Source organism: Lepidochelys olivacea (assembly GCF_965140295.1).
Source record: "Lepidochelys olivacea isolate rLepOli2 genome assembly, chromosome: 1".
Lineage (NCBI taxonomy): Eukaryota > Metazoa > Chordata > Testudines > Cheloniidae > Lepidochelys > Lepidochelys olivacea.
The window spans coordinates 208,148,924-208,171,150 of NC_140411.1; the positions used below are offsets into that span (position 1 = coordinate 208,148,924).

The 22,227-nt window shown below is 46.3% G+C and overlaps 1 protein-coding gene and 1 long non-coding RNA gene across 4 annotated transcripts in view; one reads left to right on the forward strand and one right to left on the reverse strand.

The window, feature by feature from the left end:
• LOC311520976 overlaps window positions 1-13,749 on the reverse strand; it is a 64,352-nt gene extending 50,603 nt beyond the window's left edge. For 2 of the 3 annotated variants that reach the window (XR_014711738.1, XR_014711739.1), the window contains exon 1: window positions 13,474-13,748. This is a non-coding gene — a long non-coding RNA (uncharacterized lncRNA). Of the gene's footprint in view, window positions 1-13,473 lie in introns of all 3 variants that reach the window. The other variant, XR_014711737.1, reaches the window with a different exon arrangement.
• A 54-nt stretch (window positions 13,750-13,803) lies between these two features.
• NDUFB4 (NADH:ubiquinone oxidoreductase subunit B4) lies at window positions 13,804-21,574 on the forward strand. Its single transcript, XM_084628996.1, has 3 exons — window positions 13,804-14,044; window positions 19,402-19,548; window positions 21,393-21,574. The coding sequence occupies exons 1-3, from the start codon at window positions 13,847-13,849 to the stop codon at window positions 21,453-21,455; spliced, it is 408 nt and encodes a 135-aa protein (XP_084485122.1). The 5' UTR covers window positions 13,804-13,846; the 3' UTR covers window positions 21,456-21,574.
• The last annotated feature ends 653 nt before the right edge of the window (window positions 21,575-22,227 follow it).

Here is a 22,227-nt window from a genome sequence, read left to right on the forward strand (position 1 = left end):
ACCACTGAGCAGATGATGGTGGAGCACTAAACTATTCTACAGCAGCTGCAGCAGCTCCTCTGGCTGCAGAACATTCTGAAGTTGTGGCAGCAGGATGAGGAGAAAGAAGATAGTGCTGGACTGCTTAAATTAGAGGATCTGTTCCTGGATGAGCTACACAATATTCAGTGCTGTTTACGGGTCTGGGAAACCAGAGTGGATTGGTGGAAGAGAATTGCTCTGTAGACATGGGATGACCAAACTGTGGAAAGAGAACTTCAGGATGGGGAAAGCCATCTTTTTTGAGATCTGTGCAAAACTGACTATGGGGCTGCAGCAGCAGTGTACCAATATGTGGTGCCCCATATCCATGGAGAAATAGGTTGTCATTGCCTGGTGGAAGCTAGCCAATCCAGAATGCTACAGGTTTGTAGCCAAACCATTCAGCATGGAGAGATCTCATGCTATTGATAAGGTGTTGCCCAACTGGGTCATAAAGCTGGGGAATGCTTAGATTACTGATGGCTTTGCACACATGAAGAAAAGGAGTACTTGTGGCACCTTAGAGACTAACCAATTTATTTGAGCATGAGCTTTCGTGAGCTACAGCTCACTTCATCGGATGCATACCGTGGAAACTGCAGCAGACTTTATATACACACAGAGAATATGAAACAATACCTATTCCCACCCCACTGTCCTGCTGGTAATAGCTTATCTAAAGTGATCATCAAGTTGGGCCATTTCCAGCACAAATCCAGGTTTTCTCACCCTCCACCCCCCCCCACACACAAATTCACTCTCCTGCTGGTAATAGCCCATCCAAAGTGACAACTCTTTACACAATGTGCATGATAATCAAGTTGGGCCATTTCCTGCACAAATCCAGGTTCTCTCACCCCCTCCAAAAAACACACACACAAACTCACTATCCTGCTGGTAATAGCTCATCCAAAATGACCACTCTCCCTACAATGTGCATGATAATCAAGGTGGGCCATTTCCAGCACAAATTCAGGTTTTCTCACCCCCCCCCACCCCCATACACACACAAACTCACTCTCCTGCTGGTAATAGCTCGTCCAAAGTGACCACTCTCCCTACAATGTGCATGGTAATCAAGGTGGGCCATGTCCAGCACAAATCCAGGCTCTCTCACCCCCCCCCCCTTTTTTTTCCCAGGGACACACACACACAAACTCACTCTCCTGCTGGCAATAGCTCATCCAAACTGACCACTCTCCAAGTTTAAATCCAAGTTAAACCAGAACGTCTGGGGGGGGTAGGAAAAAATAAGGGGAAATAGGCTACCTTGCATAATGACTTAGCCACTCCCAGTCTCTATTTAAGCCTAAATTAATAGTATCCAATTTGCAAATGAATTCCAATTCAGCAGTTTCTCACTGAAGTCTGGATTTGAAGTCTAGGAACATGGGGTTCCTAGACTGTATTGGGGCAATTGTTGGAACCTACGTGCCTCTCCTTTGCCCCTGCTCCCAGCCAGGGTGCAGAATTTATACGCAGAAAGGGGTATTTCTCCAGGGTGTTCCATGGACTGGTTGACCACTGCAGCAGGTTTAAAAACAAATGCAGGGTGGTCTGGAAGAGTGCACGATGCTATGATCTTTTGAAACTCAGTTCTATTTAAATTAATGCAGAAAGGACACTTTCCCCCCAGGACCACTGCCGACATGCGTCCCGGTGTGGAGGTGCATCCAGTTATTCTGGGAAACCTAGTTTATCCTCTGACACCCTAGGTAATGAAGCCATACACAGGCCCCTTGAACAGAATGAAGGAATATGTTAAGTATCACTTGAGTGGTTGCCAAATGGTAGCTGGGTGTGCATTTGACCTTCTGAAAGGCAGGTGGCTCTATTTACAGAATAGGTTGGAGGCAGCAGCAAAAAGTGTTCCAACCAGTGGCACAGGAGCCAGCAAACAGAGCTGGAATCAGGGAAGTCTGCGTGGGAATTTCTAAGGAGAGTTTGGTGGGCGGGGTGGGGGGAAAGTGTGGGGTGTTGTGTTTTGTGTGCATGTGCATAGGCGCCGACTCTGAGGGTGCTCCGGGGCTGGAGCACCCACAGGGAAAAAATGGTGGGGGCTGAGCACCCACCAGCAGTCCCCCTATCAGCTCCCCACTACATGCCCCCAGCACCCCTTGCCCGCTGCAATCAGTTGTTTTGTGGCATGCAGGCAGGAGGAGCGAAGACGCAGTGTGCTCAGGGGAGGGGGCAGAACTGGGTGGAAAGAGGCGGAGTGGGGCCTTGGGGGAAGGGGTGGAGCGGGGACGGGGCCTTGGGCAGATCTGGGGGTTGAGCACCCCACGGCACTTTGGAAAGTCGGTGCCTGTGTGCATGTGTTTTTCTTCTTGACAGGGAAGGTGATGATAGTTACAGAGGTAGTGACCCAAGGAATGGAAGAGACAATGAAGATGGCTGGATGTCAAAGCTGCGGCATGTACATTATCCTGGAGTGGTTACCTAAAAAGTGGCAAGAGGAGGCTGAAGGGAAAATTCAAGCTGGACTGGAGAATTGTGAGGGGAGATTGCTGGATGAGGAAAGTAACCAGCGAAGCATGTGACTACTAGCACCAGGCAGAGGAAAAGACTGGCTACTGAAGGAGAAAGAGCTCAGGAACAAGTTTGCTGAGTTGGAAAATGAAAAAGGGGCCCAGCAGGCACTACCTGAAGGTGGGAGAGCAAGAATGAAGAGAAGAGCGGACAGTGCTACAAGAAGAGGGAAAGAGTCAATGGAGATAGCCTGATTTCGGGGACCCAGGAGGATAGAGGATGACTCACAGAAGATTGCAAGTGTGAACAAAAGACAAGAGGACTTCCAGCCAGAAAGAACAGAAGGGGGAAGGCTGGGGAATTGTACCAACACAGGAAGAGGCAGGTCTACTTGATTGGTGACTCCCTGTCAGGAGAACAGACAGGTCCGTTACCAGAGCTGATCCAGACAACAGAAGGGTATATTGTCTGCCAGGGTTAAGATATAGGGATGTGGACCTGAGGCTGTAGAGGATCCTAATGGGAGCTGGAAAGAATCCACTGATTGTCCTCCACATGGGAATAAATGATACAGCTAGATTCTCACTGGAATGTATCATGGGACACTATGCCAGGCAGGGGAAGATGCTTAAAGAAATGGAAGCTCAGGTGATCTTCAGTGGGATTCTACCTGTCCCTACAGGAGAAGAGCAAAGGCAAGACAAGATTGTGAAGGTCAACAAATGGCTCAGATAGGGGTGCTATAAGGAGAGCTTTGGGATGTTTGACCACTGGGAGCTCATCAAAAATGGACAGGTCACATGACTTCTGCTGTATTGCCTCCTTTTGTCACTCACTGCAGTGTGTTTTCTCCTGTGCTACTTGCCCTTTATTCAGCATTGCTTGGTGTCAGTTGTGACTCTTCATGGACATCAGCTTTGCCATGTCCACAGAAAGGTCTTTATTATGGGTGCTGGCCAGAGAGAGCTTCCTGAACTGACACTTCCCAGATGGTGAGGAGATCCAGGGTTTCAGCCTGGCTCCAAACAGCTGCATGAGGCATGCTGTGGGACTTCTGCAGTGCTATCATGGTCATATCATCAGAATGATACACTGGGATCCAGGAGCAAATGGGCAAAATCTGGCATTGTGCAAGCTTTTAAAGAGGGGTAGGGATTTGTCAAACTGCAAAGAACTGTGGGATAGCTGTTAGAAGCATGCAAAAGTGGTGCACAGCAGTTGCACCCACACAAACAATAGACCAAACTACTTTGATTTGAAGCAAACCTAGTTCACTTTGCAAGAGTACTCCAGAGTTTGCAATAAATGTGGAGTGAGTGAACAGCAATGGATTGTGATGTGTATATGCAAGCGTTTTCAAACAGGATTAACTTGATTTGATCTGGTTTAAAACTCTTGTGTGGACAAGCCCATAGTTTCTTCAGTCCTTGGCCTCTGCTCAGACTATCAACCAGGGAACCAATTAACTTCAGATTGGAGGTGGACACCTGCCTCTGAAGATTGAGAATTTGTTTACTATCAGCCGACAAATGACTATCATCAGATGGGAATGGGATTCAAACTCTACCAGCCTGTGTTGGCTCTGGCAGATGATATAAAAGCAAAAGGCTTCCATTCCCCAATGTCCTTTGCCATCCAGCCTCCCTGTTTTGTTACTGTATGTTTCTAAACTCCCATTGAATCTCAGTATGATTATGTTTCCAGTAGCATTCAGCGTGCTAGGTGTTTTCTGAAAACATAGAAGGATTATTCCATGTAATGAAGACCTCACACTCTAAAGACCAGCAAGTAAATAGGCAGACAGCAGAGAGGGTGGGGAGGGGTGGCAACAAGTGTGTGTGTTTGTGAGAGAAAGTAAAAAATATCCTAAATTACTCTCCAAGTTTTCCTTTAATATAATTGAAGTAAATGTATTATAATACAATTATATATAATTAAAGGAAATGGTACTGTTGGCCCAAGAGCAGATGGGTATAAACTGGCCATGAATAAATTTAGCCTGGAAATTAGAAGGTTTCTAACCCCCAGAGGAGAGAGTTCTGGAACAGCCTGCCAACAGCAGAAGTGGGGCAAACAACCTAACTAGTTTTAACACAGAGCTTGATACATTTATTAACAGGATTATATATTGGTACTGTCTGTGATAGCAGGAAACTGCACTCAGTGACCTATGAGGTCCCTGACAGGCCTATATTCTTAAGACAGATCTACGAACTGCATTAGCAGCTGTTTCATGCCTATTATTTGGAGTTTCTTAAATTATGACAATACCAATAAACTAGTGTCTCTACTGTTTGATAGTAAGAGGAAGGATGGATTTATCGATAAGGCACAGAATTATCTGAGTTCTATTCTGAGCTCTGCCACTGATTTCTAGTGTGATCTTGGGTAATTCATTTCACTTCTCCATGCCTCTGTTTCCCTATCTGTAAGATAGAAAATCATAGGGTTAGAAGGGACCACAGGGGTCACCTAGTCCAGTGGTTCTCAACTCAGAGGTCTTCCAGAGGGCACATCAGCTCATCTAGATATTTGCCTAGTTTTACAACAGGATACATAAAAAGCACTAGCGAAGTCAGTACAGTATAAACTAAAATGTCATATAATGACTTTTTTATCCTGCTTTCTATATACTATATACTGAAATGTAAGTACAATATTTATATTCCAATCAATTTATTTTATAATTATATGGTAAAAATGAGAAAGTCAGCAATTTTTCAGTAATAGTGTGCTGTGACACTTTTGTATTTGTGTGTCTGATTTTGTAATTTAAGTGAGGTGAAACTTCGGGGTACGCAAAACAAATTAGACTCTTGAAAGGGGTACAGTAGTCTGGAAAGTTTGAGAAACACTGATCTAGTCTAACCCCTTGCCAAGATGCAGCATTTGTTGTGTCTAAACCATCCAAGATGGATGGCTATCCAGCCTCCTTTTGACAACCTATAGTGAAGAAGCTTCCACAATCTCCCGAGGCAGTCTGTTCCATTGTCCTACTGTTCTTACAGTTGGGAATTTTTTCCTGAGATTTCATCTAAATCTTCTTTGGTGTAGTTAGAACCCATTGCCTCTTGTCTTGCCCTCTGTGGCAAAATTTTCTCCATCCTTTTATGACAGACTTTCAAGTGTCTGAAGATTGGTATCTTATCGTCCCTTAATCTCCTCTTTTCCAAACTAAACATACCATGTCCCCTCAACCTTTGCTCATATGGCTTGCTTTTCATCCCTTTGATCATTTTTGTTATTGGCCTCTAGATCCTTTCCAGTTTCTCTATGTAATTTCTATACCTTGGTGACCAAAATTGGACACAGGTCTCAGCTGGAGTACTAACTAGCACCAAGAAGAATGGTACTATCAGCTCCCATGACTTGCATGCTATTCCTCTGTTAATGCAACCGAAAATTACTTTTGCTTTTTTTGCAACACCTTCACTGTATGCTTTCCTGGCCTCTGCCACTGAATGCCTCCATGCAGTCAGCTGTGCCCTATCAGTGCGGGAGGACTGCATGAGCTCGGAAAACATGTCATCGTGAGTGCATTTTTTTGCCTTCTAATCTGTGATAACCTCAGGAACAGAGTTGATAGTGGGAGCATAGAAACATTTGCACCTGCAGGGGGGATAAAGAGGGAGAGTAAAATTTAAAAAGAGATACATTTCTGAGACCAAAAGGGAGACTCTTTCACAGTGAATCAAGCAATTCATAGCAGGCAGCACACGTGCTTTAGGTACAAGGTCGCATTTTGCCTTTTATATTGAGTGCCTGCCAGTATGGTGACACATCACACACGGCTGGGCAACAAAATTTGGTTTCCAGGCAGTCATGTAAGCCAAAGGGTACGTGGGGTTGGCTTCTTCTGCCTTCATAACATGTGGGAATGGTTTCAAACTGCAGCACCCTTCTTTCCCATAGCAAGCAATGCTGGTTGGGTTTGCCATTTAAAAGAAGGGGCTGTGGTTTTGGAGTGGATGTGCTACGCATCCCTCCTCCCACCGCATGGCTATTTTCTGGGGTGATCCCTTTTAGCCAAACGCAAAGAGCCCAGCATGAACCAGGTCCTTTTACTGGTCCCTTACAAAAATTCCTGTATTTCAACCAGGTGACCATGAATGATATCACTCTCCTGAGGCTGACACAGAAAGGTAAAGACCAAATGTTGCATGAATGCGACCAAAACCCAGGACCATTCGCTGCCATGCTTTGTGCTGCAATGATTCCAGACTACTTGCTACTGGCTTGGTGTGATAAAGTGTCCTACCATGGGGGATGAAATAAGGCAGTCCCCCAAAACCTTCTGCAAAGGCTTTCAGAGTGTGTCCAGCAGAGCTTCATGGAGATGTCCCTGGAGGATTCCCGCTCCATCCCCAGACACGTTTTCAGACTTTTCCAGTAGCTGTACTGGCCGCAAATATATCCCAATTCTTCAGGGCAAATCAAACATTAAACACAATTGCTTTAACCCCTGTAGAGTAGTTACAAATGTGCACTCACCAGAGGTGCCTTCTCCGCCTTCAGGGTCCAGGAACAATACGCCTTGGGAGGGTATTGGCTCCAGGTGATGAAAAGGTCCTGGATGCTGGGGAGAACGGGGTCTCCGCTTGCCTGCTGCACATTCTCCTCCTCCTCATCCACGAAACCCTGTTGCGGGAGACTCCCCCCTTGCAGGTGTCCACAGACAGTGGTGGGGTACTGGTAGGGTACTCCCCTATAATGGCATGCAGCTGATCATAGAAGCAGCATGTATGGGACTCTGACCTGGAATGACCGTTTGCCTGCTTTGTCTTGTAGTAGGCTTGCCTGAGCTCCTTAACTTTCACACAGTACTGCTGTGTGTCCCTGGTGTAGCCTCTCTCCACCATGCCCTGTGCGATTTTGGCATATATATATATTAGCATTTCTTCTTTTTGATCAGAGTCCTGCTTGAATAGATTCTTCTCCCCATACAGCAATCAGATCCAGTGCTTCCCGTTTGGTCCATGCTGGAGCTCGTTTGCGATTCTGAGACTGCATGATCACCTGTGCTTCTGAGCTCGCCATGCTGACCAAACAGGAAATTTGTCTTTTCCTGTGTACCTGGCTCGTGCATCAGAGTTCAAAGTACTCTCCAGAGTGGTCACACTGGAGCACTCTGGGATACCTCCCGGAGGTCAATACTGTCGAATTGCCCAATGCTTCATCTGCTCTACCCCAAATTCGACCCAAGAAGGTCGATTTTAGTGCTACTCTCCTCGTCGGGGAGTAGTACGGCAGTCGATTTTAAGAGCCCTTTAGCTTGACGGAACGGGGTTGGTTGTGTAGCTGCATTGCTTATAAAATCGACCTAACGCAGCTAAATTCAACTTAATCTCGTAGTGTAGACCAGCCCTTTGTTGAATTTCATTTTGTTGTCCATATCTGAAAATTTGATCAGTATACTCTTTATTCCTACATCCAGGTCATTAATAAAAATGTTAAACCCAGGACCCAGAACAGATCCCTGTGGAACCCCACTTGAGACTTCCCTCCAATCTGACATCATTCCATTAATAGTTATTCTTTGTTTGTGGTTCTTTAACCAATTCTGTGTCCACTTAATGGTAGTTCTGTTGAGCCCACATTTCTCTAACTTACTTATCAGAATGTCATATGGGACTGTGTCAAAAGCCTCGCTAAAGAAGCCTAAGCCCTCTTGCCAACACCACCTGCATAGCCACGCATTTACTTCCACCATTCAATGCTCCCTGCCTAGGTCTTTTCCTTCAACAGGGAGGATGAACAAGTATAGCACTTGTGCCCCAAACTCTTTTATCCTTCTGTGATGGGTCTGGCACCGCAGTGGCCCTTTGTGGCAGGGGTGGGTGGGGTTTCGGTACCATGCCACTCTCAAGTTCTCACGCCCACCCCCTTAAGGGCATCCTGATGTGGCCTAATGGCCGGTCTCCCCACACTCATCCCTTGGTCAGGGTAGTAGGCCCTAATGGCCCAAGTCCACATAATATGCCCCGAGTATCCGAGCAGCGTGGCCCAATGGCCAGAGTTCACGTAGCTTGCCCCAGGTCTCAGGGCAGCATGGCCCAACAGCCAGAGACCATGTAGCTTGCTCTGGGTCGCAGAGCACTGTGGCCCAAAGGCCAGGGTCCATATAACTTGCCCCATGTGTCAGAGGGGTTAGTAGGGGGACCCGAGCCTGCCCTCTCCACAGGATCCCACTAGTGATGGGGTTTCCCTTGCCCCAGCTCAGCGGGAATCCACTTGCAACACGCCGAGCATCCTTGCGGCTCCAACGCCGTTTGTCTCTAGAGTTCCCCTGGGGCATTTCTTACCAGAACCACTGGGTCCTCCAGTCTGCCCTCCTCCCGTGACATCCTCTGTCTGCGCTTCAGGGTGCATCCCGGCTTGACTGGCCACTGGATCCGGGAGTACAGGCAGTCTCTCCTCAGAAGCCAGCAGCATACCTCCTTCACCTCCAGTGGTCAGCTCCTACTGAGCAGTTCTGCAGGCTTTTATACCTGTTCTCCAGTTGGAGCATGCCCAGCAGAGCTTTCGGGGTGTGGCTTCCTCTGCAAGAAAGGCAGGATTGACCCCTGTGGTACCAGTGCAGGGGCACTCTGCCCCATCCCACTTTCTTCCCAGAGCCACGTAGTCTGCAGTGATCTGCTCAAGGTCATTCTCAGAAGTATCATTGGTGCCCACATGGATAAGTAGGAAGGGGTAGCCATCTGAGGGCTTGATGAGTCTCGGAAGACTCTCAGTCACAGCTTGAATTCTAGCTTCAGGCAAGCAGCACACTTCTCGGGATTCCTGGTCCGGAGGGCAGATTAATGACTCTGTCCCCGTTAAAACACCTATCTACCTCAAACAGGGGCTTGTGGCTAAATTCACCAGTGTTTGAAGTGCTTTGAGTTCCTCAGACCAAAGTTGCTAGTGAAAGGCAAAGTATTATTTGATGTCAGCACAGGATAATTTGACATCCAAACACTAATCTCCAAGTAGTACAAAATAGTGGTTCCCATCTACTATTACACCTGGGGGAATTCTGTGCCAAAATATTTAAAATTCTGCACTCAATATTTTAAAATTATGCAAAATTCTGCATATTTTATTTGTAAAATTAACAAAATATAATCACAGCTCCTGCTGTCAGCCCCGTGCTGATAGTGGGAGTGCCAGGCATGGGCAGAAGTGCCGGGCAGAAACCACAAATTCTCCGGGAAAAAATAATTCTGCAGGAAACATTAATTCTGCATTGCACAGTAGCGCAGAATTCCCGCAGGAATATAGTATCCACATCCCTCTGTGAAGGACATTTGCTTATGACAGGCACCCCCTGGTGGTCAAGCAAGGGCATAACAGGCTCTTTCCTGGCACCGTTGACAGTTGCTCCAAACCCACAATGGTCTGCCCCTCTCACAACTCAGCTCTGCAGCCACATCATGTATTTCTGTCCACCCTTTTGGGATATAAAAAGAGTCCAGCAACAGGGTAGCCCTACTGGTTATGCGAACAGTCTCCAGCCCTCCCCTGGGTCAACTCTGACAGAGTTACTGGCATAGCGCATAGGGGAGAAGCAGTAAATATGATATAACTTTATTTCAGTAAGGCTTCTGACAGTCCCATGACACTCTCATAAGCAAATGAGGGAAATTCGGTCTAGATGAAATTACTATAAGAGGGGTGCAAAACTGGTTGAAAGACAGTACTCAAAGAGTAGTTTTCAATGGTTCACTGTCAAACTGGGAGGGCATATTTACTGGGGCTCCACAGGGGTCAGTCCTAGGTCCAGTACTTGTCAATATTTTCATTAATGACTTGGTAATAAAGTGGAGAGTATGCTTATAAAATATGCAGATGATATGAAGCTGGGAGGGGTTGCAAGCACTTTGGAGGATAAAATTAGAATTCTGAACGATGTTGACAAATTAGAGAATTGGTCTGAAATCAATAAGATTAAAATCAAGAAAGACAAGTGCAAAATACTGCACTCTAGGAAGAAAAAATCAAATACACTACTACAAAATGGGAGCAAGTTCGCTAGATGGTAGTACTGCTGAAAAGGATCTGGGGGATCAAAATTGAATATGAGCCAACAATATGAGGCAGCTGCAAAAAAGGCTAATATCATTCTTGGCTGTATTAACAAGAGTGTTGTATGTTAAGACATAGGAGTTAATTGTCCTACTCTGGTCAGCACTAATGAGGCCTCAGCTGGAGGATTGTATCCAATTCTGGGCGCCAAATTTTAGTAAAGATGTGGACAAACTGAAGAGAGTCCAGCAGAAAGCAACAAAACTGATGAAAGATTAAGAAAACCTGACCGATAAGGAAAAGTTAAAAAAAACTGGGCATGTTTAGTCTTGAGAAAAGAAGACTGAGAGGGAATCTGATAAAAGTCTTCAAATATGTTTAGGGCTGTTACAAACAGGATGGTGATCAATTGTTCTCCATGTCCATTGAAGGCAGAAGTAGTAGTAATGGGTTTAATCTGCAGGAAGGGAGATTTACATTAGATATTAGGAGAAATTTTCCAGTTGTAAAGATAATTAAGAGCTGGAACAGGCTTTCAAGGAAGGCTGTGGAATCCCCATCATGGGAGGTTTTTAAGAACAGGTTAGACAAACACCTGTCAGGGATGCTCTAGGTTTACTTGGTCCTGTCTCAGCACAAGGAACTAGACCTGATGACCTCTCAAGGTCATCTAGTCCAGCCCTACATTTCTATGATTCTGTGCTACATATTACCAGAATACAGTATATTCTCACTACACTGTGATATACAACATGTAGCATCTTCAAGCAAATGGTTGGATGGAGCTAGATCTGATACTACTACAAAGCCTCCTAAACTATCAAGACAGTTGGGGGATTCAGCAGGTGGTGCTGTGTTACTGCAGATCACTAACTTAAGGGGTGCAGTGGCTCTGGAGGTGCTGTCTACATCTTGTGGATGAAAAGTAAAACTGATTATAAAGATCCTTTGACATTTTTGACAAGAGTTGGGATCTTAACTTCGGTGTTTATCCTGGCCGAATTCTATCTCTGGTATTTAACAGTACAAGAAAATATTACAGTATTCTGATATAAGGCTCCAAAACACTGAAGCTGACAATGATACTACAGTATTTGGACGCATGGCATACCACAGCATTTTTTTAAATGGCATATGCTATCTGCTTAAATCCCCCTTGTAGCTTCAATTAGATACAGTATTTTCCTTAACTTCCTGGTCATAAACACTTGTGTGCTGTTGCTACCATCTGTTAAGTAGCTGCAGTGTGTTGCCCCAGAGGTTTCAGTGATGGGTAAAGTGATTCTGTGTGCACTATAGTGTAATTTATAATCAAATTAAAATTTCAAAATGCTTTGAGATCCTTCAGAATGAATATAGCTGCAGTCTCTGTGGGTTGTTGCTTATTCACGACAATATTATAAGGATGTCTGGTAATGAATTCCAGAGGGTGGGGGTGTCTCATAATGCTATTTGTGAACACTTTAGTGCATCATCATGGTGTGTCAACGCATCAGTGATACTATTTATCACTATTACAACTATTAACTAACCTCACAAACCCTCTTGTAATAACCCATATTTCACAGATAGGGAACCTGAACCATAAAGCAACTTGCCACAGGTACCCGTCTTGCAACCCTTACTTAGGTGAAGTCCCACTGAAATAATTCTCCCGTTAATGTTATGTGCTCCAGCTTACTCTCATGGGAAGATGCCAAGAATAGAAGCTGGTGTGCTGCCTCTTGGTCCTGAGCACAACCTGCATGAGACCAGGGTGTGATGCACAGGAGCAGGGCTGTCCCTACCAATTATGGTGCCCTACGCGGCCTGAGCACCTGCTCTCCACCCCCACCCCACCCCCCGTGGAGGTCTGGGCTGTGCTCAAGGCCTGTGGGGCTGGGGAGGCAGGAGCTGTGGGGGGCCACTTTGGGGGGCCCCACAGGCCCAGAGCAGCCTGGGAGGATTAGCGGGGGGGAGGGGAAGGGCTAGCGCCAGTAGCAGAATGACTCGGCCCCAGCCTGCTCTGCTCCCCACGCCCCAGCCATGGGGCTTGAGGGAGGGGGCCCGCCCCACCCGCACTCACCAGCAGTGGGAAGTGGAGCTACCTGGCCCCAGCCCGCTCTGCTTCCCCCACCCTGGTCCAGCCGCATTGTTTACGGGAGGGGGAAGGACTGCCCCCTGGGAGCTGGCGGAGTGGAGCGGGCTGGTGCTGGGTTGCTCCACTTCCTGCCGCTGCAGTGCGAGGTCGCTGGGGGAAGAGGTGGAATGGAGGTGGGCCAGGGGTGAGGCAGGGGGGAGGAGTAAGAGGCGGGGCAGAGGAAGTTGTCCCGGGCCCCACATCCCCATAGGGATGGCCCTGTCCCTTGCTGTGGGCGCAGCCCGCAGGGGGACAAGCGGGGGGATAGGGCTGGCCGCTGGTGCTGCCACATATGCAGCACGCAGCTGCCTAGGGCACCATGAAGTTTGAGGCAATTTGGTGCCCCACCTGTCATGGTGCCCTATGCAGCGGTGTAGTCTGCCTATGCCTAGGGACAGCCCTGCACAGGATGGAAGGGACAGGAATGATCATTATTTCCTGGCTCAAGTCACCTGCTCTGCATCAGAGTTCGTCAGGGGCCGGGGTTGCCAACTCTCGCAAGTTTATCCCGGACCTGAGTCTGACGCGGCTATGGAATATTTCTCTTTAAGCCAGGTTTCAGAGTAGCAGCCGTGTTAGTCTGTATCCGCAAAAAGAGGAGGAGGACTTGGGGCACCTTAGAGACTAACCAACTTATTTGAGCATAAGCTTTTGTGGGCTACAGCTCACTTCATCGGATGCAAGATGCAGCCGCTGGAATCAGACAATTGCATGGGACTCTCGCGCTTTTTTTTTTAAAAAAAGGGGAAGCTCCCAGCCCCCGTGAACGCAGAGCAAGAGCCGGGGCCCAGGGCGGAGATTTCTCCTAAGGACCCGGGAACCAGAGGGCAAAGAAACAGTAACACCCGCCTCTCACCTACCCCCTTTCACCAGCAGCGCTCGAAGCGCCCCCCGGCCTGTCGGGTGAGGGGCTCACAGGCCTTGGGGCGCTGGGCCCGCGGCCTCGTGACTGGCCCCGGTCACACACGGGCGGGGTCTGGCGAAGCACGAGCGGCTCCCAGCTCTCCCAACCCCCGGCTGCTCCCGCTCCGGCCGAGGGGGAGGGCGGGGACCAGGCCAGACGCTGGAGCGTTTGCTGCCGCGCTCCCCACCCCGGCCCAGCGCGAGGCCAGGCGTCGCTTAGTAACCATAGCAACGAGCCGCGCCGCGCGCCCTCCCCCGCCCGGCGCGGCCAGTACTTCCGGGGTACAGGTCACTTCCGCTCTTGCGCGGTGTGGGCGGCTCTCAAAAAAAATGGCGGCGCCCTCTTCCTCCTCGACCTCTGGCTATCGGCCGGCCCCGCTGGCCTCGCTGCCCCGGGAGCTTGACCCGGCCGAGTACAACGAGTCCCTGGAGAAGCGCCGGGCCGAGGCGGAGCGTCTGGCGCTCCGCGCCCGCCTCAAGCGCCAGTACCAGCTGCAGCTCAACGACCCGCACCGCGTGGAGCTGATCGTGAGTCCGGCCGCGCCGCGCCTCGGCCACGGGTCCCAGCGCGGGGAGGAGGGTCCCACTGCCCTGAGCCCCGGGGTTCTTCTCTGCGCGGCTCGGGGCCGCCCGCGGGGGCGCGCCGGGACGGGACCCGCCGTGGGGCTGCAGCCCGGCCTCTGCCTGCGACCGCCCTGCCGCATTAATCCTCCTACCCCGGCGGCGGGGCTGGCCGGCAGCGCGTCCTGGGCCTCCCCCAGAGCGGCTCCGGCTTGAGCTGTCAGCGTCCGCGGGAGAGCAAGTGCCACATCCTGGGGCCCTGGCCCAGAGCAGCCCGCGGCGCCCACCTGCCCTGCGTGCGTGTAACGTGGGGAGCTTCCTTCCGAAACCGTGCCCTTGAAATGGGGCCGTGGTTCCCGCCGCTCCCCCTGGTGCCTTGTGCCCTGATCTGTGTGGCCTGCCCATGCTCTGCGGGCCCTCTGCCTTTGCGCCTTCGGTGGCTGCTAGCAGGGCTGCTGTGTGCTGACTAGCAAGTCCTATCGCAGTCCCCACTTGAATAGATTGGAGAGATGGTCTAAGCCCAGTCACTTTTACTAAAGGTGTCAGGTTGCACCAGTTTAGCAAAAGAAGTGCTAGATTAATGTAAAACTTCACACCCACTTAGCTAAATCAGCACAACATCACAACTTTAGTTGAACCAGTGCAAAGCTGTGTGTAGAGCAAACCTCAGGCTCTATCACCTGTGCAATTAAAAGCAAGCTAGGTGCAATCATGTCAACCCCATTGTAGCTTTCATCAATTCCTATTTTAGACTTTGATAATGGATTGACAGTTCAGGAGACTATGTCCAGCAAAGCTATCAACCCATTTCTGCAGCAATTTATCCTGGAGGAGCTGTCCATGGCCGCTTCTTTAGATGAGATTACTAAGGCCATTGAGCAGCTGTCCACAGGCATCCAGGCCCTGACAGCATTCCACTGGAAGCATAAACATGTGGAGGTACCCACCTGATCAGGAAACTCACTTTTCAAGACTATATGGGAACAGGGTACCTTGCCCCAGGAATATAAGGATGCTTTCACGGTCCATCTAGACAAAAGGAAGGGATGTATATCTGGCTATGACAATCTTTGTGGCATTTCACTGCTGTTTATAGCAGGGAAGATCCTTGCACAGGTTGTCCTCAACAGGCTCATCTGTCACCTACTGAACTTAGTGTATCCAGAGTCGCAGTGTGGCTTTCATGCTGGCGTTGGCAGCATGGACATGATTTTTGCAGCCTGAAAAATGCGAGAGACGGTTCAGGAACAGAACTATGATCTTTGGCTTGGTGAATCACAAGGGCATATGGAAACTCCTTCATAAATTTGGTTGCCCAGAGAAGACAATTGCTGTCCTCTGTTCATTTCATGATGTCCGGGTGATGGAGTGTTGGAATTCATCAGAAGTCTTCCATGCCACCTATGGCACCAAACAATGGCCCAGGTCTTCTTTACTATTGTCTTTTCAGCCACACCTGTGTTTGACAGAAGTGTACATATCTGGTTCAGGTTGGATGGGGGTCTAGCCAATCTACAGTGACTCGGGGCCTGCACCAAGGTAATCAAACAGCTATTAAGAGAGCTCCTGTTTGTTGATGACTGTCCCCTCATTGCACACACGCTGATGGCCATTCAATTTATTGTGGACCTCTTTGCCTATGCCTCAGAATGCTTCAGTTTCACCATCAGCCTGAAAAAGATGGAGATTATGTACCAGCTAGCATCATGAGTGCCGTGATCCCCTCATCACAATTGACAACATGCCACTCAGTTAGCTCAGGAAATTCTGATGCATGAGTAGCACACTTTCCAGCAACACCATGTTGGACAATGAGATCACTCAGCTCCTGGCAAAGGTCAGCCTGGCATTTTGCAGGCTCCTTAGGGAGCATGGAGTCTGCCTCAGAACCAAGGTAAAAATCTACCCCACTGTTGTACTCACCTAACTCCTTTATGGCTGCAAGACGTGGATGCTCTACCAACACCACATCAAACAGCTGGAAAGCTTCCACCTTGGCTGCCTAAGATCCACCTGCAACATCAAATGGTAGGACAGAATCCACAATACTGAAGTCCTTGAGAGGTGACAAATCCCTGGCATCAAGATCATGCTCATCAGGGTTCAACTTCATTGGGTCAGACATGTGTCTGCATGGAGGTTTCCCGTATACCGAAAGCAGTGCTCTACAGCCAGCTGAGCATAGGAGCCCATTCTAAGGGTCAGCTTATCCTCAGATATAAAGACACCTTGAAGGCCAATCTCAAAGTATGCAAGATAGACATTAAAACCTGGGAACTTGTTGCGCTGGACAGGCCCAGATGGAGAGGTCTGTGCCATAAGCCTATGTTCGCTTCTGAGGAGTGGTGTGTGAGCTCTCTGCTGGAGAAGAGAGCACATCGTAAGGACAATGCCTCTAACTCTTCCCCCCCCTCTCCCCCCCCGACAATAATTACACTTGTAAGACATGCAACTACGTTTGCAAATTCAGGATTAGACTTGGTTCCCACTGAGAAGCCATAAAAATAAATTCAGAACTCAAGTCAGCACTAGCTGAACACTTATCCGTCAAAGCAATGGGAGAATCCATCCCTTTTAGGCACAGAAAAGGGCTGTCTCAAATTCACTCATTTTCACTCATGTCCCTGCCCCATCTCTTGTGAACTCAAGGAGACCTGGAGATTGCCTTTTAAGCCTCATTCATGTTTTTATTTTTAGAGGCAAAATGGTCAAGAAGCTAAGATGTAGAACAGGGAATAGTCAGACCTGTGTTCTCTTCCTGGCATATCACTGATCCTTTGTGTGACCTTGGCCATGTCAGTACACCGCTTTGTGTTTGTAGTTAAGTGGACAAAACAAATGTAGAGGGAATGAATGTCCAGTGCTATAGAGCTGGCGTCTGAGCAGAGGCTAGAATGCTAGTTATTGACTTCCAGCGGACTGTTCGATCCTCTAGGTGATTTGTCTCCTTCAATAAGATCCTTTTCAATAAGAGTGGGGGTTAAAATGATAAACTGTGTTTCATTGGCTATATATCATAAACCACAAAAATACACAGCTGTTACCTAGCTCTTCAGCTTCAAGATGGCTGTATAAATGTGAACTAATGAATCCTCAGAGCCCCTGCCTCTTTATGAATGAGCTTTAACAAAAAATTAATTTTAAAATAGTTCTCTGGTTTCTATATAAACCACCCCAGCAATGTTGAGAATTGAAACCCCAAAGCTTTGAGAACCCAAAAGTGGAACTAACAAGTTTTAGTTTCACCCTCCGATGCTGAGAGTAATGAAACAGGTAAATGCATTTATAGTGAAAAGTCAGTTGGACTTTAATTTTTCTCTGTTTTAACTAGAATTCTCATTTGCCAGAGAAGGCTGGCTTAGGGTTGGCAAGCCAGTCAGTTGACTGCCTATTATTTGATCACTGTCAAATATTGTCAGATATTCCAACAAGAATGACCTGATGTAGGTGGTGGTCTACCTTTTTGGTTACATCATGGTGCCATTTGTTAGCAAGCCTACTTAAATGTGTTCATTCCTCTCTTTACTACATACTAATGACACCTGTTGTGGGGGTCGGAGGTAAACTTCAAGTTGAGCATCTTGAATTGCTAGAATCTTCTAGAACAAACATGCATACAGTGTGTATCTTTGTGGATACCAGGCCACTACTGTACGTGGCAGTTTACAGAGCGCATTGAACAAGTTAAGCAGGGTCCCTGCCCCAAAGAGCCAGCACTCTAAAGTGATTAGACAAACATTCAGAAATTAAATCAAGACGGGAGTGGGGGAAGGAAAGGAGGGCTCACAGTCATTAAAACTTCTCCTGCAACAGATGTACAGCCAGTAAGCCGCTCCCTTAATAAACAAAAGTATCACTGCTATGGGTCAATAAATAATGCGGCTAATATGAAAACTGCTTTGGCTTTGTTGATAAATATGTATCCACGCCTTCTGTGTTATGGATGTGCTGCTGCCTGTACAATGCAGCTTTTCACTGGTGATACTAAAGATCTGACAATTTCATCCGCACAGAATAAGCCTTGTCATACTCAGTGGGTATCTTCTATTAAATGTCTCAAAGATCTTCATGTATGCAAGAGGGCTCTTCAATCAGCTACTGTTGAAGAAGGGGTAATTGGCTTTCAACCCCAAGTAATCCATACTGAGTTTCTTGATGACTATCTTTTGGATGCCAAACTCAAAACTATTTCACTGTTTGAACTGTAGCTCAGTCCTTGCAGAATACAGAAAATGATATTGCTAAACTGTGTGATGCAAAGAACAGTTTCTGACTGTTAAAAAAAACTTATTTGTAAGTGGACTGGTTCAGAAGTGTCACGACAGCTGAAAAGAAGAAAATAGACTAAATAATACCACAGAAAAATCAAGTCATCACTCACATGCATAATGCTGCCTACCTTCTTGATCCACGCTTCCAGGGCCAAGAGCTTTCTGATGATGAATTTTGATTCAGCTTGTGATGTTGTGGCTGTGCAAATTGTAAAGGCTATATAAACAGACAAACAAGGTAGCAAATTTATAAAGCAAGAAGCAGCCTGTTCAGTTGTAAAACAATGTAGAGTGGAATTCCAGAAGTTGAATCAAAACAGCTTGCTCCTTCCTCAGAGTGGAGAGAGTTGTCCTCCATGCACTCTTAATTACAGTGGCAGAAATGTTTCGTACTTCTGTGTATGACTGCATGTCCAGAAAGAAATTGGTTGGTTTGAAAATCATCCATTTAACAGCCAGAAATAGACTGAAGACTTACACTGCTGGGAAGCTGGTAACCATCACAAGAAGTATCACAATTTAATATTAGAAGAGAAAATGGCAGAAGAAGAAGCAGTTGAAGCTGACAAAGAAAAAAGATAGAGCAAGATGCTTGAAGAGTTGGCCTGCTGCCTGGCTTGCATAAGGGCAATTAAAAGTGCCTTTCTTCCTTTTATAGGTGCTGGGGCTTTTTTCTGTTTTAATTTAATTTCTTTTGTCACTATTCAGTCTAGAATAACGTTGTTCACATTTAAATGCTAATTTACTATTGCTAAAAAGGTTCAGAAATTAATTTCATTTGGCATTTTTCTGAGTTAAAATAACTGTTTAAGTAAATTATATGTTGTAATTAGGCATAAGTAATGGTAATCCTATTGGAGACAGTGAAGTCTGACTCCTTTTAGTTACTGTTCTAATAAACTAGTGTGTCTAAAATATTTGACCATTTTTAACATTGTTTGACTGGCCAACTGACTACTTGTTTTTGAATCAGTCAAATGTCCAACCCTAAGCTTGCTAATGTTCATAGTTCTGCAACTTAACATTGTTCACTGTGCATTGCCTTCAATTTAGGAGGATCCTGCCATGCTCCGTTGGACCTATGCTAGATCGTACAACATTTACCCCAATTTCCGGCCCACTCCCAAGACTTCCCTGTTGGGTGCGTTGTTTGGGTTAGGACCCATTTTCTTCTGGTGGTATGTCCTCAAAGCTGACAGAGTAAGTTTGTTGACAAGGCATGTACAACTTTAATAAAAACAAAGCTATAATGTATGTGCATACATGGGGGAGTAGCTGAGTAGAACACCTGTTCCTGAGGGTGGAAAACTAGTGCAGGGAGGACTACCCCGAAGCACTAGGTACTGATTGCATCTTCTAAGAGTGCTGTCTTATGCCCACAGATGTGGGCGGTTTTTGTTTGGCCAAGGGGCTTGTTTTTCTTCTGTTGTAAGAGGGCTCGTAATATCATTTATGTAAGCAAACTGCAAGAGAGGCTTTTAAGAATAATTAGCAGCTAATTGAGTTTTTAGAACACATGTATTTTATCTGTCAACTCGTAGATGACCGAGCTGGCAAGGACCTTCTGGACGGTTCGTTCGTTCGTTTCCTCTATCCCGTGAAATAATTTAGGGAAGGTCTCTCTGTTAATCTGATATATTTATTTTTAGGAGCTGCTACCTTAATCCCTCTCTTGCCTCCGAAAATTGGCACTGTAAAATTCTGACCAGTGTTAGAATACTTCCAATATGTTCAGATTTTGGGGAAAGTGACATCTAATGTTTAACCAAAGCTGCCACTGATGTGAAAAGCTGTTGTGTATCTTAAAAAAGGAAATAAAACCCTGATTGTCCTGTCAAATCACTGATTGGGAAGAAGTGCAAATTTAAATTACCCATAATTTTTTTTTAAAGGGACAGTATCTTGTAGGTGGAGTCCAAAATACAGAATTTAAGTTTTTACAGTGAGGAATCCGGTGGCACCTTAAAGACTAACAGATTTATTTGGGCATCTGAAGAAGTGGGGCTTTTTACCCACAAAAGCTTATGCCCAAATAAATCTGTTAGTCTTTAAGGTGCCACTGGACTCCTTGTTGTTTTTGCGGATACAGGCTAATACGGCTACCCCTCTAATACTAAGTTTTTACAGAACCTGCTGGTGGATTGTTATGCAACTTCAAACACTTTTTGGTTGAATATGAACATCCCCTGCAGTGTCTTGCAATGCAAATGCTTCAGCATTTGCCAGGCACAGGAAACTGTAATATGAAATTGGCTGAATATAATTGAAGCCTGCACACACTGACGGGATATTTAAAGCTTTCAACTTTATCACAAAATAGTTCTGTGGGTTACCTTGCCAGCTCCTTTATGGAGGGGGGCAGCAAATTACCCCCTTTCTCCAAAGTACTAAGGGTGTAAACACCAAGATGGGAGGTGATTGGTTCTGGTTCCTTAGATTGTCCCTACCCCAAAAAGTTGACAGTCTCTCTGTTCTGTTTGTACTGCACCTAGCACAATGGGGTCCTGGTTGCTAACACAATATAAATAATAAGGTGGTGCAAGGTGATATAATAAGGGTGAAAAGTGGACAAAGAAAAATGTAGGAAGAACATAAAGTAATTTTTTTTTGTTTCCTGACAGTGAAATATATTAAACGGTTGGTTATTCACCCAAGTGAAGGGGTGGAAGCCCCATCAAGTTAAGATGTTTTAAATTAGTCAGGACAAAGCCCTGGATAGAATACTTTATAGGGAACAGTCCTCACTGGCTAATGGAAGTGGGATAGATGTGCCTTAATAGAGGTTTATTCCATCTCTGTCCATCACTTTGTTTATGAGGAGATGAGCCACACAGCTGCTTCTGCATTTGGATGTATTGCATTCCTGGCTGATGTGCACAGGGGAATGACAGGATATTTTGTCCTCACAGCTGTTTCTAGAGTGCTGTTTAATTGGTGCTGTCTCTAGTTTCTGTGCTTAAGAACTAGTGAGCCCTTTCTCCTTGCAGATCAGTCTGTGCCATGGAGCATATCTCTTCTTTTTTTTTTTTTCCTTCTCAATACAGGATCGTAAAGAGAAACTTATCCAGGAAGGCAAGTACCAGCGACCATTCGCTCTCAGCTCCTAAGTCCCTTGGAACTGGATGTTGCCGTGCTGCAGTTGGGCTATTCATAGAAAGCGCTGTGTATTGTACGTTGATGAAAAGACTAATCCTCTATCACAATAAACTTTATATTATTAGTCATAGGGTCATGACTTACTGCAGAATCTTCTTGTCTAACACTAAAATCCATCAAATTACAGACAGAATGTACAAGAGTTTTAAAAATACATTACTTCGTTCCCTTGGATGCATGCTCAGTGTTTCCATTTAATCCGTGAGACCCACACACCTCTGTCTTAAGAGTAGCCTCAGGATGAATTTTAAAATGTATAGCTAAATTAATTAAAGCATCAAGTAAGTCCAAGAAATTATCTGAGTGGCTGTCTCGTTGTGTTTTTAGAATTTGTCTTGGACTCAGTTTAGTTATGTAGCTGTATTCACTGTAATCAAATAATGGGCAACTTCTAACTTCATATTTTGAACAATTCATTAGATGGGCTGAGCAGGTTAGAAAACTGCCTGGCTGCTTTCTCTCAGAGCAGCCAGCCTCACATTAAACCAACTCAGATTAATTTTCCATTATTTTCCCCAGTAAAACAGAAGCCTGTACTCTGGTAAATTTCTCAATGATTTCATGGGATCTCTTCTTGCATAAGGATTGCTGGGTCCAACTTGGCGTGAGCTCAGAACTTTCACATTTTGACCAACCACACTTTCTCATTCACAGGAACCACTAAAGTAGTGAGACAAGAAATAAGATGCAGGTTCTGTTCCCATTTGCCATTGACTCACTGTC